The following is a 13725-nucleotide window of genomic DNA, read 5'->3' as shown; positions in this document are numbered from 1 at the left end:
GCCTGGCCTTGGGCACTGCCAGGGATGGGGCAGCCACAGCTGCTCTGGGCACCCTGTGCCAGGGCTTCCCACTAAAGAATTTCTCCCTAATGCTTAATCTAAACCTGCTCTCTTTCTGCTCAAAGCCTTTCCATTCCCCCTTGTCCTATCACTCCATGCTCTTGTCCAAAGTCCATCCCCAGCTCTCTTGTAGGATCTCTGCCCTCGTGCTGGCTGCTGCACACAGAGGATTTTCCTTTAGCCAAATGGTCATTAGCCATATGCTGCATCTGGCTTTGAGGATTAGAAGACCATAATGAAGTGGATTACAGCAGATCAGTGGCAGGATTGCAGACCAAATCCTTTTCTAACTGTTCTTCCAGGAGCAGCTAAGGCCTGAGCGAGCTGTCCTGCAGCATGAGCTCAGCCAGCTGTGGCATTTTTCCATGCTGTTATCAGAGGTGGGATAATCTGGAGCTGTAACCCTGGGTGGGGAGGCTGTGGATGCTGAATGGCTGCAGGCTGTGCAAGTGCCTAAAAGCTGGGGATTTCTGGGTGTCACTTTTGTGGCTTGCCTAGGGGGGTACCTGTGAGGCTCAGGTGTTCCGCAGTCACCATTTAATTGTTGCAGCTTGAGTCTCCCTGAAGTGTCTGTAGGTGAGGGAGAGAAAGAAAGGATCTGCTGGACATCCAACAGGCATTGTGGTGGTCAGAGAAAATCTGAGTTGCCTGGGGCCAGTGCCAGACCTAGAGCTGAACCCAGGAGTTGAAGTGGAAAATTTTTCTGTGGTGTAACACGCGCCAGACTTTGGCAGGAAAATGCTCTCCACTCATCAGGAGAGGCTGGGCTTGCCCAAAGGACAGCACTGTCCAGGGCTGGGGCTGTGAAGGCTGGTGAGGGTGGTTTGGAGAGGTCTTGGCTGGAGGAGGCAAAGTCCATATTTAACCCAGAAAGATGTGGCCCCCTCCAACTCTGCACAGGAAAAATCAGCAACTGTGACATGTAGGGAGCAGCTTCAGTAACTCCTGCACATGCTCAGGGAAAAGTGTTTGGCTTCCGAGATGCTGCTCACAAGACACATCAGGGCAATATATCCTGAAGATGTGCCAAATCTGTCTGAAATATTCATGCATGCTCCCTGTAATTTATAGAAACAATCACAGCAGCATAATTATTTCGATGCTTCTCCCTGTGAACAATCTCATCTCTTGGATGTGAAAATGTGACCTGCATATCCACACAGCCTTGCTGTGGCCTTCTGGGCATGCCAGGAGAGGTGATTCCATGCACTATCCAATATATCCATGTGAGCATCAAAATATGCCCTTTAGACTACTGTGGTGGATCAGACAACAACACATTTGCTTGGGGTGAATTTCAGTGATTTCAGATGAATTTCATTTGTCTTATGGGTGGTGCCTGGTTCATTAAAGGCAGCACCTGTAAAGCACCTTTTGCTCTGCACCTCCCATAGTTCTGAAGTCTACCCTAAGCACAATGCTTAGCTCCCATGACCCCCCAAAAACCCCAAGTGCCCTTGTCATTTTGAACCTGTGAAAGGGATGGGGAACAGGTTACAGGCAGAACCCACTCCTGTAAAATTACAGCTACTAAAACAGCAGAGGTGCAGACCTGCTCCTAGGCAGGAGCAATTTGGAGATGACACAAAGGCTGGTGGTGTGAGACAGACAGGGAAATGGGGACAGATTCTATATTTTAAGTATCATTTTCTAAAATATCTGCAAGAGGAAAGGACCTACTGTACTTTCAGGTGTAGCTGGTGCAATGTAAATAGGTTCCCAAACCCTCAGTGTCTTTTGTTCTTCAGCTGGCTTGGCAGAACACCCTGAATCCATGTGTTTAACTGGGACTGGGTCTGTAAATAAGTGCTCCCTGTTGCTAAGGTTCAAGTGACATTTTTAGTGGCATTTGACAGATTTTTAAGCTGCTTTCAAGTCTTCTACTGAGCTCTTCTATACCCAGGCAGTGAACCTGTCATGAAGCCTTGGCTTTACTAAAACTGGTGCTAAAAATCTTTGGATTCACAGGTTGGACACAGTCCTGCCAGACTTGCCTGACAAAGCTTAACTGGTGCTGCTGATGGCAAAGCCACACCTGACCTGTGTTTGTACCTAGAAGTGATTATCTGGGAATCTGGGGAGAAAAACCCACTGAAAACCAGAAAGGAAAGCAGAGACTCAGCCTGGTGTGCAGGCAGGGTGGTACTGCAGAAGCTGCTCCCTGATGGGAGATGTTGCTCTGCAAGAGACAAATCAGTGGCCTGCTCTTTACTCCCCTCAATATCTTGTGCTCCTTACATTTCCACCAGAATCCCAAAGAGGTTTCTTTTGTCCAAAAGGCTGTTTGTTTTCTTTTGACCACTCAGAACTTGTGATACTTGTCTTGATCTATTAACCAGGTGTCCAGCCAAAATCAATTGCCTGTCAGGCTCAGACCATTACCCAAAAAGTCAAGACCTCCATAAATATTCTCGGCCTCATTGTGCTGGTGACAGATTCTGCAGGTTGTTTTATGTTACAGTTGAACAGTTTAGACATTGCATTTGTATATATTTGCAGGCAGCCCTGGAGGGACCATCTCTGAGCAGAGTGGGAGCAGCAGCTTGCAGACTCCAGCACCTCCAGCATGACCACGGCAGGAATTCTGGTGCTCCTCTCCTTCGCGCTTTGCTGCGCCCCAGGTGAGTGACTCTCCAGGCGGCTGAGCCCTGGCTGTCCTCAAAAGGGTGAGGCAGAGGATTCAAAGAGAGAAAATCTCCTTCAGAGGGCTCTGCTGCCTCGGTTGGCATGGTGCAGGTTGCAGGAGTGTATTTCAGGATGGTCTCGGTGGCTCGCTGCTGTAGCTGATGGTTTGTCATAAATATAAATAACAGCAAGTGGAGTTCTGTGCTGGCAACTCGTGCTGTTACACTTTGTACACTGATGTTCTCACACCATTACACTGCTTAGACTTGTACAATTACAGCAAATGGATGAATACTTGAAGTAAGGCCATGAGAAGGGGGTCAGACCTCTGGTAACTAGTAAGGAAAATATTGTAATGGCACAAGCAAGTTCTCTGCAAGGCCCTGGCAAATTTCCTGCAATGCTCTTTCTGCTAATGGAACAGCAAGAGATGAAAACAAGCCAGACTCTGATGTTCTCACTGCATATTCACAGCTGATGAAACTACAAAGCCAAAGATATTTTTTTCACACTCGCCTTCTTTCAAATGCATATTTCTGTCAACAGATGCTGTATGTATTTGCTTATCCTGTAGGTGACTATTTGCATTTGTCTCTGTTGATTCAGGTGTATTTCCAGATACATAACAGCAGCGCTTTAGGGTCAAAACGGATATGTAAAAAGATAAGGAAGGAAAAGCTCTTCTGTTTTCAATTAATAAATCTACATGTCTCAGAACAAAAAAAAGAACAAAGCTATTCAAAAAGGTGTTTCATCATAGCCAGCAATAAGCAATGCTATTATGCTTATCAACATAGAAAAAAAAATCATACATAGTTTATTTAGTTCAAAAAACAATCACTGGAAATCATTCAGCTTGGTCCTGCACACAGGAATTTTATATCCATATTTCCAGCTTTAATTGAGGTCTTATCACATTGGCTTTTGTTCATACTTTCTGCCTCTCTTTTCTTTTCCAGATACTGTCTTTGGGATTGAGGTAAGTGGAAGATTTCTTTCTGTAAGTATGTGGCCTAAAAAAGATATAGCCAAAGGAATGGGAAAATCCTCCAGCCTGTAGGTGCTCAGCTGTTTTTCACCCAAGTGTCACACTCAGGTCACTGTAATCAGATCCTACAGTGTAAAACATTAAATTATACTGCCCTTGGCCGTACATCTATGCTGTATGTTAATAATGTTTTAGTAGTAATGATACAATGTTTTTGGATTAATTAATTTTTCAGCAACTTTAGACTGGTCTAAGCTTTTTTTATTTAAGCTGAAAATATATAGCTGGTTCTAAATTAAAGCAATAGACTGGTATCAGAACCTACCTGAGGGCAACCTACTGAAATACTAAAATACTCTGAGCTGATCTGCTTCCTCACAGGTCATTAGTCTTGGTCCTCTGAAAAAAACCCATGATCAGTGTATTAAGAATGAAAAAGACCACAAGTGCAGTGGAGGGGCCACAAGAATAGAAGATCTAGGGACCAATGGAGAGCCTTTATAAAATCATGTCAAGTGAGCACGAGAGACCAGCACTGGTTTATCCCATCCAAGGGGCTGCATGGTTATAGCTGTTCCCTCCTCCTCCTCTTCTCCTGCTCTTTGGGGACATCTCTGCAGGAAGGATTCTCCTGAGGGACCCACAGCAGAAGTTCGTGCTGTGGCAGCGAGGACTGGTTGTACCAGCTCAGTGTCCCACACAAAAATGAGAGTTTTGAATGTCTCAGGTCTTCTCATCCTGTTGCTGTGATTCCTGTGGCAGGTGGACTGCAGTACCTATCCCAACACCACAAACGAGGAGGGCAAAGAGGTGCTGGTCTGCAGCGAGGCCGTCAGCCCCATCTGCGGCTCCGACGGCGTCACCTACGGCAACGAGTGCCAGCTCTGTGCCTACAACGTGTACGTTCTGCTTGGGGACAATGTGGGGACAGCGTGGGGACAGCGTGGGGACCCCAGGCAGCACAGCTCAGAGCTCCTGGCAGCACCACAGCTCACCAATCTGTCACGCGTCACCTGTGTCAATTCCTTCAAAATGAGCGTGGCTATCGCGGCACGGCGCTCAGGCAGAGCTTTAGTCACTGTGTCTTTCTTTTGCTTCTGTAATTTACTCAGGTTTTTTCTTCTCTGTCTCAAGGAATGGCCAGGTGATGGCTCTGAGAGCACATCTCATCACAGCAATAGGATAGAGATGCTCTGCTCAGAGCTGCCCAAAATGGTCCTAAAGCTTCCCAGGGTTTTACATCCCTGCCAGCTACTCAGCTGATGAGGGAGGGTGGCTCTACCTTCTCAAATACAGATATTAAAAAAAATACAGATATAAACTGACTGAGAGAGTCAGTTTTCCCTTGTATTAATTCTAGAACTTAGGATGTAGCAAGACATCTTTACTGAACTTCCTAACATTTGTCTTTCCCTCTGCAGAGAATATGGAACCAATGTCAGCAAAGACCACGATGGAGAGTGCAAGGAAGTTGCCCCTGTAAGTTAAACCAAGGGCAAAACAAGGCGTGTGTCCTGCTTCTGAGTGGCTAATTGAAATAATTCAAACCCTAAACAAGAACACAGATGGGCTGCCAGAATCTTGCAGTGGTCACCTCCAAGTGAAGTGTCATCACGGTGACTGACAGAAAAGCTTTTCTCCCTCTGTGGTGCTGTCCTGTGTGGCCAGGCAGACACACCAGATCCACTTGTGTGCTGTCAGCAAGGCCTTCACCAGGGCTTTGTTTGCTCCCTCACCAGGTGGATTGCAGCAGGTACCCCAACTCAACCAGTGAGGAGGGCAAAGTGGTGCTGATGTGCAGCAAAGACATCAGCCCCTGTCTGCGGGACCGACTGGGTCACCTACGACAACGAGTGCCTGCTCTGCGCCCGGAGCCTGTGAGTACTGAGCACAGGGACCTGGGGCTGCTGCTCCTGGAACTGCTCTTTTGGACAGCAGGACTTCTACCAAGACCTCCTCTTTTCCTCCTGACTAAACCTGGTTGTCCTCTATCATTAGAAGGAGAGCCGTGCCTTTGGTCTAGGCAGAGAAGGGGAGGGCTGGGTGGGGATCTCACACAGGACAGGATGCTGCTCTTAACTAAGTTAGAAGGGTCTGTGTGGCAGATGCCGCCTTGCAGAGGACAACAACTCACCCAGGGGGCATTGACATTGTCCCACAGCCTGTCTCCTCATCCATCCTGACCCCTGTCCCTCACATCTTGCTATAAACCAGCTCTCTGGCAGGCAGTGGCACCACCTGAGCTGGTCCCTGGAGCCACATGGGCACAACCTCAGCCGGTGCCTCCTGTATCCCACATGTTGTGCTTGAGGCTGCTCAGCATTGCTGGGTGATGGGGCTCAGCAGAACAGGTTGCTTGCAGAGCTCCCTAATGCAGGTCTCTTCCCTTCCCAGGGAGGCTGGAACCAGCATTGGCAAGAAGGCTGATGGTGAATGTAAGAAGGAAGTTGTCACAGTAAGTGAATTGGGTGATCAGGGGCTGGGTTTTGGTCCTGCTGCTGTCAGGGGAAGCACTCCCAGTGTCTGCAGCAGCCCCCAGACCAGCAGTGTCCTGCAGAAGTGAAACAGCTGCTGTGCTGCAGAACAGGAGAGATTTTGCTTTCTCTACACATAATAAATGTTATTTGTGTCAATGCCAGGAAAGGAACAGGTTACTGCTCAGGAAGGGATGAGTAAAAGAATAGTAGAAATAATCCATCAGGGCAGAACTGTGAATAGGAAGAGAGAATGGCTTTTGGGGTCAGACCAATGCTCCATCTAGCCCCTGGTAACTTGGTACAGAGCCTGCTGTTGGCAGGGGTTGTGAGCATTGTGTAGGACAGAGTGAGAGTGCAGAATGTAGAGAAAAGTGACTTCTACCCTTCCAAACTCCAGCTGTTTTCAGGTGGAGGACCTCAGCTGGGAGTGATTTCTGTGCAGTCACTAAGCCTTGATAGATTTCTCCTCCATAAAATTCCTCAGCCTCTTCCTGCACCCAGACACATTTTTAGCCCTACAATGCTCCTCAGCAAGTGCAGCACTCATTGCTCCAGGAAACAGAATCCCACTCTTGCAGTATCCAGCCACGTGCTGATCTTCCAGTTTTAAGACTCCAGGAGGGATGGTGGAACTTTATAGAGGATCAGCACTCCATTTCCCCAGACACCAGTGTTTCTCCATTTAATTTCCTGGCCAGCTTGGGAACACAGAGCACGGCACCTTCACCGAGTGAACTGCTGCTGCTTGGAAATGCCATGACCAGGTTATGATATGCATCTCTTCAAACAGGAAATTATGATCTATTTTTATATTATTAAATTCTCCTGGCATGGGAGAAACTGACACCTCAGTTTATATCAGATGTGCGAGGAAGTTAATTACTTTTGGTGAGATTAGTATCATCAGCACTGCAGCTCTAGCTCAGGGTTCAAGCTCTTGTGCTACTGACTCCTCCACATCAGAGTCTTTTATTTTTATTTATTTTTTACAGGTTGACTGCAGTGACTACCCCAAACCTGTCTGCTCACTGGACTACATGCCTCTCTGTGGCTCTGACAACACAACATACAACAATAAGTGTATCTTCTGCAACGCAGTCGTGTATGTACAAATATCAGTGATGTCTGTTTTATCAGTTGCCTTATGTGGGCACAAGTTTGCACAGTTACTGCTTTTTTTGTTTGCTGGATACTATTGTTTAGGGATTTGGGGCAGGAGGGAATGCCAGCCACCGTGTCAAGCATTCATTTATTTTTTTCATTAGAGCATAAAAAATGCTACGGCTGCTTTGTTAGTGTGAATGGTTTGAAGAGCATTTAACCTAAATGGAATTCTTCTTGCATGTTGCAAAGGAAATGAAATTCCTTTCCTTTTGAAATTCCACTATAGTTTCCCCACAGATATTTTCAGTCTTAAGAATGGGTTAAATTGTTTCACTCATGTCTTAATAATCAAATAGCAAATGGGATTACGAGTCCGCAAGTTCCTTGGCTCTGGGGCAGGATCCCATCTGACACCATCTCTAGGAGCCATCAAAAAGACAGATTATAGCAGGCAGGACTCTGTGTTTAATTCATTCTTTCCTCTCCTTACTTTCAGGGACAGCAATGGGACAATCACTTTAAGCCATTTTGGGAAGTGCTGAGTATCGTGCCAAGAGAATTCACCACAGGATCCCCACTGGAAAATCCCAGATAAAGATCTGACCTCAGTTCATCTCACCTTCTGGGAAACTCAGCTCACTCCTGATTTTCTTTCTCAATAAACTAAATCAGCAACATTTCCCTGTCTTCTTTCATGTGTTGTCTCATGAAACATTGCCTTGATTTGTTGGATGATGATACTGAGCAGAATAAGTTACGTGCTCAAAGCTCTGGGATAGAACAAGAACATAATCTTGCTCCCCTCCCTCTCCTAAAAGGGCAGAAAATCAAATACAGATGCTCCAACCCAGAGCTGTGTGTCTTTGCACATAAATGACAATAATGTCCCTGCATTAGTGCTCAGACCCTTTAATGTTTGACACTGGACAGGGCTGAAGTGATGACACAGGAGGGTCCCTCCCCAGGTGTTCCTGGTGCATTTTCCTTGTCAGCAAAGTCCGGTCACCCCTTGGTGTCACTGCCCAGAGCTGATCCCTGGCTCTGTGCTCGCCTGAAGTGCTGCTCTCTCAAGGGCACCCTGCTGGCACAGCCCAGATTGCTCAGACACGGGCATTGTCTCTGTCTATTTGTCCGAGTCCTCCAACTGACCAGATTTTTCTCATCCTGGAGTCGTCCTTTAACACCCTTCAAACGTTTTGACATTAATGCCTTCCTAGGTGTGGTGCCTACTCCTGCCTACTTGTCTTCTCTCGGTCTTCAATTACACAATGTTCTCTCCCAGCCCAAGGAGTATTTCAGCAGTGTTTCAAAATCCAAGGACAAAGTATCCTTCTCTTTCTTGAGAGTGTGACCTGTCATTGGCGTATTGTGCTTGAAATTTATTTTGCTTTTGTGTTCTGTTTGAGTATTGAATTGGGTTTTGGTTTTTTTTTTTTTTAATCCACACAAGAGAGGCATAAATAAATTGGGCTTATCCCTCCTAAAATGTAATATCTCCCACATGCATTTCTTCTGGGAATCAAAGGGCGAGGGGTGCTTGTTCTCCTTGATGGAGGTTATCCCAAAAAGCAATGCTTTGGTGGTAAAACAAAGGATTTATGTAGAGATGGGCAGATGGATGAAGCAGTGATATCCAGATTGGGTTCAGATTTTCTAGGATCCATGCTAGGGTCTCAAATCATTCTGTCATCATCATACTAAAAGTCTATTACTGCAAAGCTAATGGCTTTTAGGGGAAATAACAATTGTAAATTTTTTTTGCATAGTCCCATAAAAGTTTCTCCATCCCTTGTCATTTTCCAGGACTCCTTTCAGTGTCTGGGATGCCCTCTTGCTTGCCTTCCTGGTTCATTGTTTTCCTGCTTTCACTATAACTTAGTGATGTTTTACTTGGGTGAAGCACAAAAATAAAAGGAGAACCTTTCTGCTGTGGAAGCATTTCATTCAATGTTTTTCTCATGAAAAAGCACTGCACAAAAATAAGCAGTGATAGGTGAACACACAGAAAATCTGACAGCAGTTTGTACAGTGGCTCTTTTGCCTGCAGGAATTTTCTGTGGTCCTTCAGAAGGAAACTGTCACATATTTCACTTAAAATAAGGACTCAGAGGGTGTATCTCACACATCTAAACTTCGCGTGACTCCCGTTGATGAAGAAACACCACTCTTGGCTTCCAGCACAGCTTACCTCTACTGTTATTACCACCGAGACAAAAGGCTGGAAATGTTGCTCCAGGATAAGGGTGGATAAGGCAAATATGAACATGCACAAACACACACACCCCCCCAGTGGTGCAGGCATACATATAAGCGTGGTTGGCACCTGAGGACAGAATCCAGGTTGAGTTTCCTGAGCAAAGGCCAAGCCCTGCTGCTCACAGCTCATCCAGCCACCATGAAGATCACGGGCGTGCTGCTTCTGCTCTCTCTGGCCCTTTTCTGCATCTCAGGTGAGTGGCTGTGCCTTGGAGTACGTGCTGGCTGTCTTCAAAACCACAAAAAAACATCCTCAGACTGGAAAGAGCTCCGTTCTGCAAGGACTTATTTACTCCTAGAAAGATAGTGTTGAAAAGACTTGACATCAGAGACTATCACTTATGGGGTAATATTTTAGCAACAGAACTGAGTGGGTAAGAACAACTGTGGGAACAGCTCTACTCTCAGTGCTAGTTTATGCATAATGAAAGAAGTGACATGAACGTGGTGCAACCCGGGGACTCAGACAACCAGTACTTAACCTCTGAAATCTTGCAGAAACACAAATAATTTTACTGAATGAAAGTGAACATTTCTTGTAGTCATCCTGAACCGAGGTGTAGTTTGAGAGCCTGAATTGGTGTAGGAGCTTTATAAATTCACTTCTCACTAAATACTATTCTTATTTAAAAATAATATTGGCAATGCATATAAGATGCTGCCTCTGTGTACTTGTCAGCTTAATGTCCCTCTTTACCTCAATAATTTGCTTTGCTTTGAGTTCATGTCCTGTTCCATCCTTTGAACCATAGAAAATGCCTTTCTCTTCTTTCATTTTACACAGCTTTTTCCATTTTGACTGTAACCCTCATTAAATAAAAATACTACAGAATCAACATACAGTATGGCACACATTTTGCCTGGAATTCCTTTTGTCTAAGAATAATTTGCTAGCACACAGGGAGTTGGAAGATATGTATTCAGGGCATGCATTCTCAGATTTTAGCAGAATCTATGAATTGCATTTGTAATATATTTCATTTGTTCTTCTTTTTTTTTTTTTTTAGTTCCAGCTACTGATGCGCTGCAGGTAAGGGACAGATTTTTCTATTCTCCATCCTTTCTTTCCTTAAAGCAGTTTCTGTATAAATCTTTACTAATCACATCATGATGGAGCCTTTCAAAATCCTGAGACACCCAGCTGCCTGAGCAATATTTGCCACAGATATTATCGGGTGAAATTGCCATTTTCATCTGGTGATAGCTTCAACGAGTAGGGCAGCATTCAGCTCATGTCCAAGTTGTTGTCAAAGTTACTGCAGCATCATTTGCAGTGGTTACCCAGGCTCTGCATGGCTGGAGGCAGCACTCCACTGCCTCCTGCCCTGTCCCTGGGCTTTTCCTCAGCATCTGGGCAGCAAGGGGGCAGCTCAAGGGGTGTGTGGGGCCTCCTGATGTCACTTTTCTCACCCAAGCTTTGGTTCTTTTTTTTTTTTTTTTTTTTTTTTTTTTTTGTGAATACAGGCTGCACCTGCCTACTGCAGGAACCAGAGGACTATCAGGAATATGTGTACCATGGAGTATGTCCCCCACTGTGGGTCTGATGGTGTCACCTACCCCAACAAATGCACGTTCTGCAATGCCTTCCTGTACGTATGGAATAAATCCCTTCACCTACTCAGTGGTGAATTAATTTAGCTTAAACTGGCTAATCAGTCTTGGACACTGGCTGGAGAAGTAAAGTGCTTTTATTTCATTTGTTTTTTTTTTGGGAGAGTTTGCTAGGAACTCCTTTCTTTCACATATAAAGAGACAACATAGTGTTCTGTTTTCCTCTTAAGTGATTTGCAAAAGAGCTTTCTCTCAGCAAAGTCTGTTTCCTACAGACTATTTGGTCTTTCAAATTAAGAACTTTTCTTGTCTTTATATGTCAATAATAAAAGGAAATATGTGGGATAGAGTTCAGAAATTCCTCTGTGGTGCAGAGGGACAGACCAACAGTAAAAGCCCAGATGTTCTGTCTCCAAGGTACTGATTTCTTACTGATTTCTTTCTCTGCAGGAGAAGCCGTGGAGCTCTTGCCTTGAGGTCTCTTGAAGCCTGTTAAGCTCTTGACAGGATCAGCTGAGAAAGAACATCCGTCCCTGACAATGTTCCCCATGGCAGATGACTTCCTAAATCCCTGACCCTTGAAAACCTCTTATCAACCCTGAAACCTCTGATAATAAAAAAAAAAAAGACCCAGCATTTATGTTGTCCTTTGGTCTCATTCTGGCTTTACCTAGCAGGTTGCACGATTTTACCACTGCAACAACCCTGGGGTGTGGGAATTAATGGGAAAATTGCAGGGGAGAGGGAGAAGGGTGTTCTGATCTACAAAAACACCAACCCCAACTGCAAGAGCAATGGGCAGCTCTGGTGGGCATCTGCCTTCATCCAGCTTTCCAAAAGAAAACCTGGGCTGGAGATGCATCCCGGTGCTGCTGTCCATTTCCTGCTCTGAGGGGATCTGACAGACACTGAGAGGAGCCTGGCTGAGAGGAGCTGCCTCCCTCCCCAGCTGCTGCTGTCAAATACCTGCAGCCTCACCCAGCCTCACTCTGTAGCCTGGCAGCACCAAGAGGCCCCGGGCAAACCTAAACATAATTAGAGACAGTCCCAAGACTTGTAATTGGGGTGTTCTGGCACTGTTCTGCCACACAGAAGGGGTCTTGGTGGCACAATGAGCTGCTCATCCCTGTTTCAGTTTCCAGGGTTATCCCTAAGTTCTTACACCTGCAGGAGAACATGTGAGGAAGGTCACATTCCAAGCTGCCTCCACCTCACGAGCAGGATTGAAAACTCACCTGTAGCTGAGAGAAAGCCTTTTGCAATCTGCTCTGCTCCCCAGAGCAATGTCACAGGGTGTTTCCTCTGGGCTGCCCACGCCGGTTCGTTGCTGAGGGGCACTGCAGAAAACCCATGGGCAGCCAGTGCCAACAGAGCTGATGTCCAGGGGACGCTGGCAAGCACCGAGCCCATCTGGGCACCTCACCCATCACTTAGCTGCTGGTTGTAGAGGATCCTTTGAGATTCTCCGGCCTCTGGAAACCTCGGCTGATGAGAGGAAGGGCTCAGAGTCGTGGTGTTAATTTATTATTCATTAACAGCCAGGCGCTGCCAGTGCCGTGTGCTGCAGAGGCAGCAGCCTCACAGTCAAATAGTTAATGATCTTAAGTGACAATGTGTCACTTCCCAGAGACTGCAGAGAGCAGCTCTCTAAAAGGAGACAATTTATTTCCAAAAGACATGATTCTCTGCAACCATTTAGTGCCAACTCCCTTCCTGGGGCTGGAATGTCCCTCCTGTCTGTGTGCAGGAAGGCTTTTCAGTGTCAGATGTGATTTCTGGGGACCAGGATAAATTGAGGCTCTGGGAGGCAGTGCTGGGGGTGTGGGGCACATTCAGTCTCCTTCTTCTCCCCCTCTGCAGAGCGTGGGAGTCAGGGTAGGAGAGCAGCAGCTGCAGCAGTTATTTTTTCCTTGGGCAGCAGCGGGGAGGATGAGGATGGCCCGCGATGCCTTGGAGACAAGCAGAGCTCCCGATCGTGCTGGAGATCTCTGATGCTCAGGGGGCCTCTTGCAGGGGCATGTCTGCTAAACAGGAAAATCCAGCAGGCAATTAAGGGCAATTCCTGTGAGTAGAAATGATAAATCCTCTGCGATTGCTCAGGAGTGACCAAGGGCAGAGCAGGACCCCAGTGCAGCCTCCTGCCCCAGCAGCTCATCCTGGATGCTCCTTAAGATGGAGAGGAAGAGAATTCTCCTTTATGAGCACCTCGTTGGAAATAATTTTTTTTATTGCTTCTCAATAAAATCCTGCCACAACAGCACAAATCCTCTCACCATTACTAATCTAACTCTCCCTCCAGGAAATTCAAGGCAGGAAACATTGTCTGCCTGCCAAGGTATTTTATGGTACAATTCTTTGAGCAGTACCTCAGCACTTTATGTTATTATCTGATGTTTTGGATTCAGGAAATGCCATTCAATTACCCCACAACCTGATTAACACATTGCATGTACTTATTTTGTTCTGCTTTATTTCATATAATTCCTTCTATTTTTGTGCATTGTTTGACTTGTTGCTGGCCAAAATATACCTCAGGCCGGTCTAGACCTTTCTGTTAATGCAGTTTCTCTCTGTGGCTTCTGTCAGGAGAAATGGTTTATTACTGCATTCTTACTTGATGTGGAGAAAAATAAAATTGTGTTTGAAAAGTGAATTAATTATGGG

The 13725-nt window shown here is 45.9% G+C and overlaps 2 protein-coding genes across 2 annotated transcripts; both read left to right on the top strand.

Moving 5' to 3' along the window:
- Positions 1-2590: 2590 nt before the first annotated feature.
- On the top strand, positions 2591-7835 carry LOC118692303 (ovomucoid-like). The gene is given in 9 exon segments (XM_036392031.2): positions 2591-2681; positions 3645-3664; positions 4436-4572; positions 5095-5152; positions 5413-5487; positions 5489-5550; positions 6068-6128; positions 7143-7252; positions 7751-7835. Coding segments are annotated over 9 exon segments (624 nt in total). The 5' UTR covers positions 2591-2626; the 3' UTR covers positions 7797-7835.
- A 1758-nt stretch (positions 7836-9593) lies between these two features.
- Positions 9594-11689, top strand: LOC118692304 (ovomucoid-like). Its single transcript, XM_036392032.2, has 4 exons — positions 9594-9704; positions 10518-10540; positions 10975-11099; positions 11512-11689. Exons 1-4 carry the CDS (start codon positions 9650-9652, stop codon positions 11555-11557), a joined length of 249 nt encoding a protein of 82 aa, XP_036247925.1. The 5' UTR covers positions 9594-9649; the 3' UTR covers positions 11558-11689.
- The last annotated feature ends 2036 nt before the right edge of the window (positions 11690-13725 follow it).

The sequence above is a fragment of the Molothrus ater genome, chromosome 15 (assembly GCF_012460135.2).
Source record: "Molothrus ater isolate BHLD 08-10-18 breed brown headed cowbird chromosome 15, BPBGC_Mater_1.1, whole genome shotgun sequence".
In the NCBI taxonomy this organism is placed as follows: Eukaryota; Metazoa; Chordata; class Aves; order Passeriformes; family Icteridae; genus Molothrus; species Molothrus ater.
Note: the sequence above shows the minus strand (reverse complement) of the source record. Positions and strands in the feature narration are given on the sequence as shown.

What these genes read in the sequence shown, in the direction of transcription:
- LOC118692304 (XM_036392032.2), top strand. Translation starts at nt 9,650, where the DNA reads ATGAAGATCACGGGCGTGCTGCTTCTGCTCTCTCTGGCCCTTTTCTGC. An exon ending in GGCCCTTTTCTGCATCTCAG is followed by an intron (nt 9,705 to 10,517) that starts GTGAGTGGCTGT and finishes TTTTTTTTTTAG; the next exon opens with TTCCAGCTACTGATGCGCTG. An exon ending in CAGCTACTGATGCGCTGCAG is followed by an intron (nt 10,541 to 10,974) that starts GTAAGGGACAGA and finishes TTGTGAATACAG; the next exon opens with GCTGCACCTGCCTACTGCAG.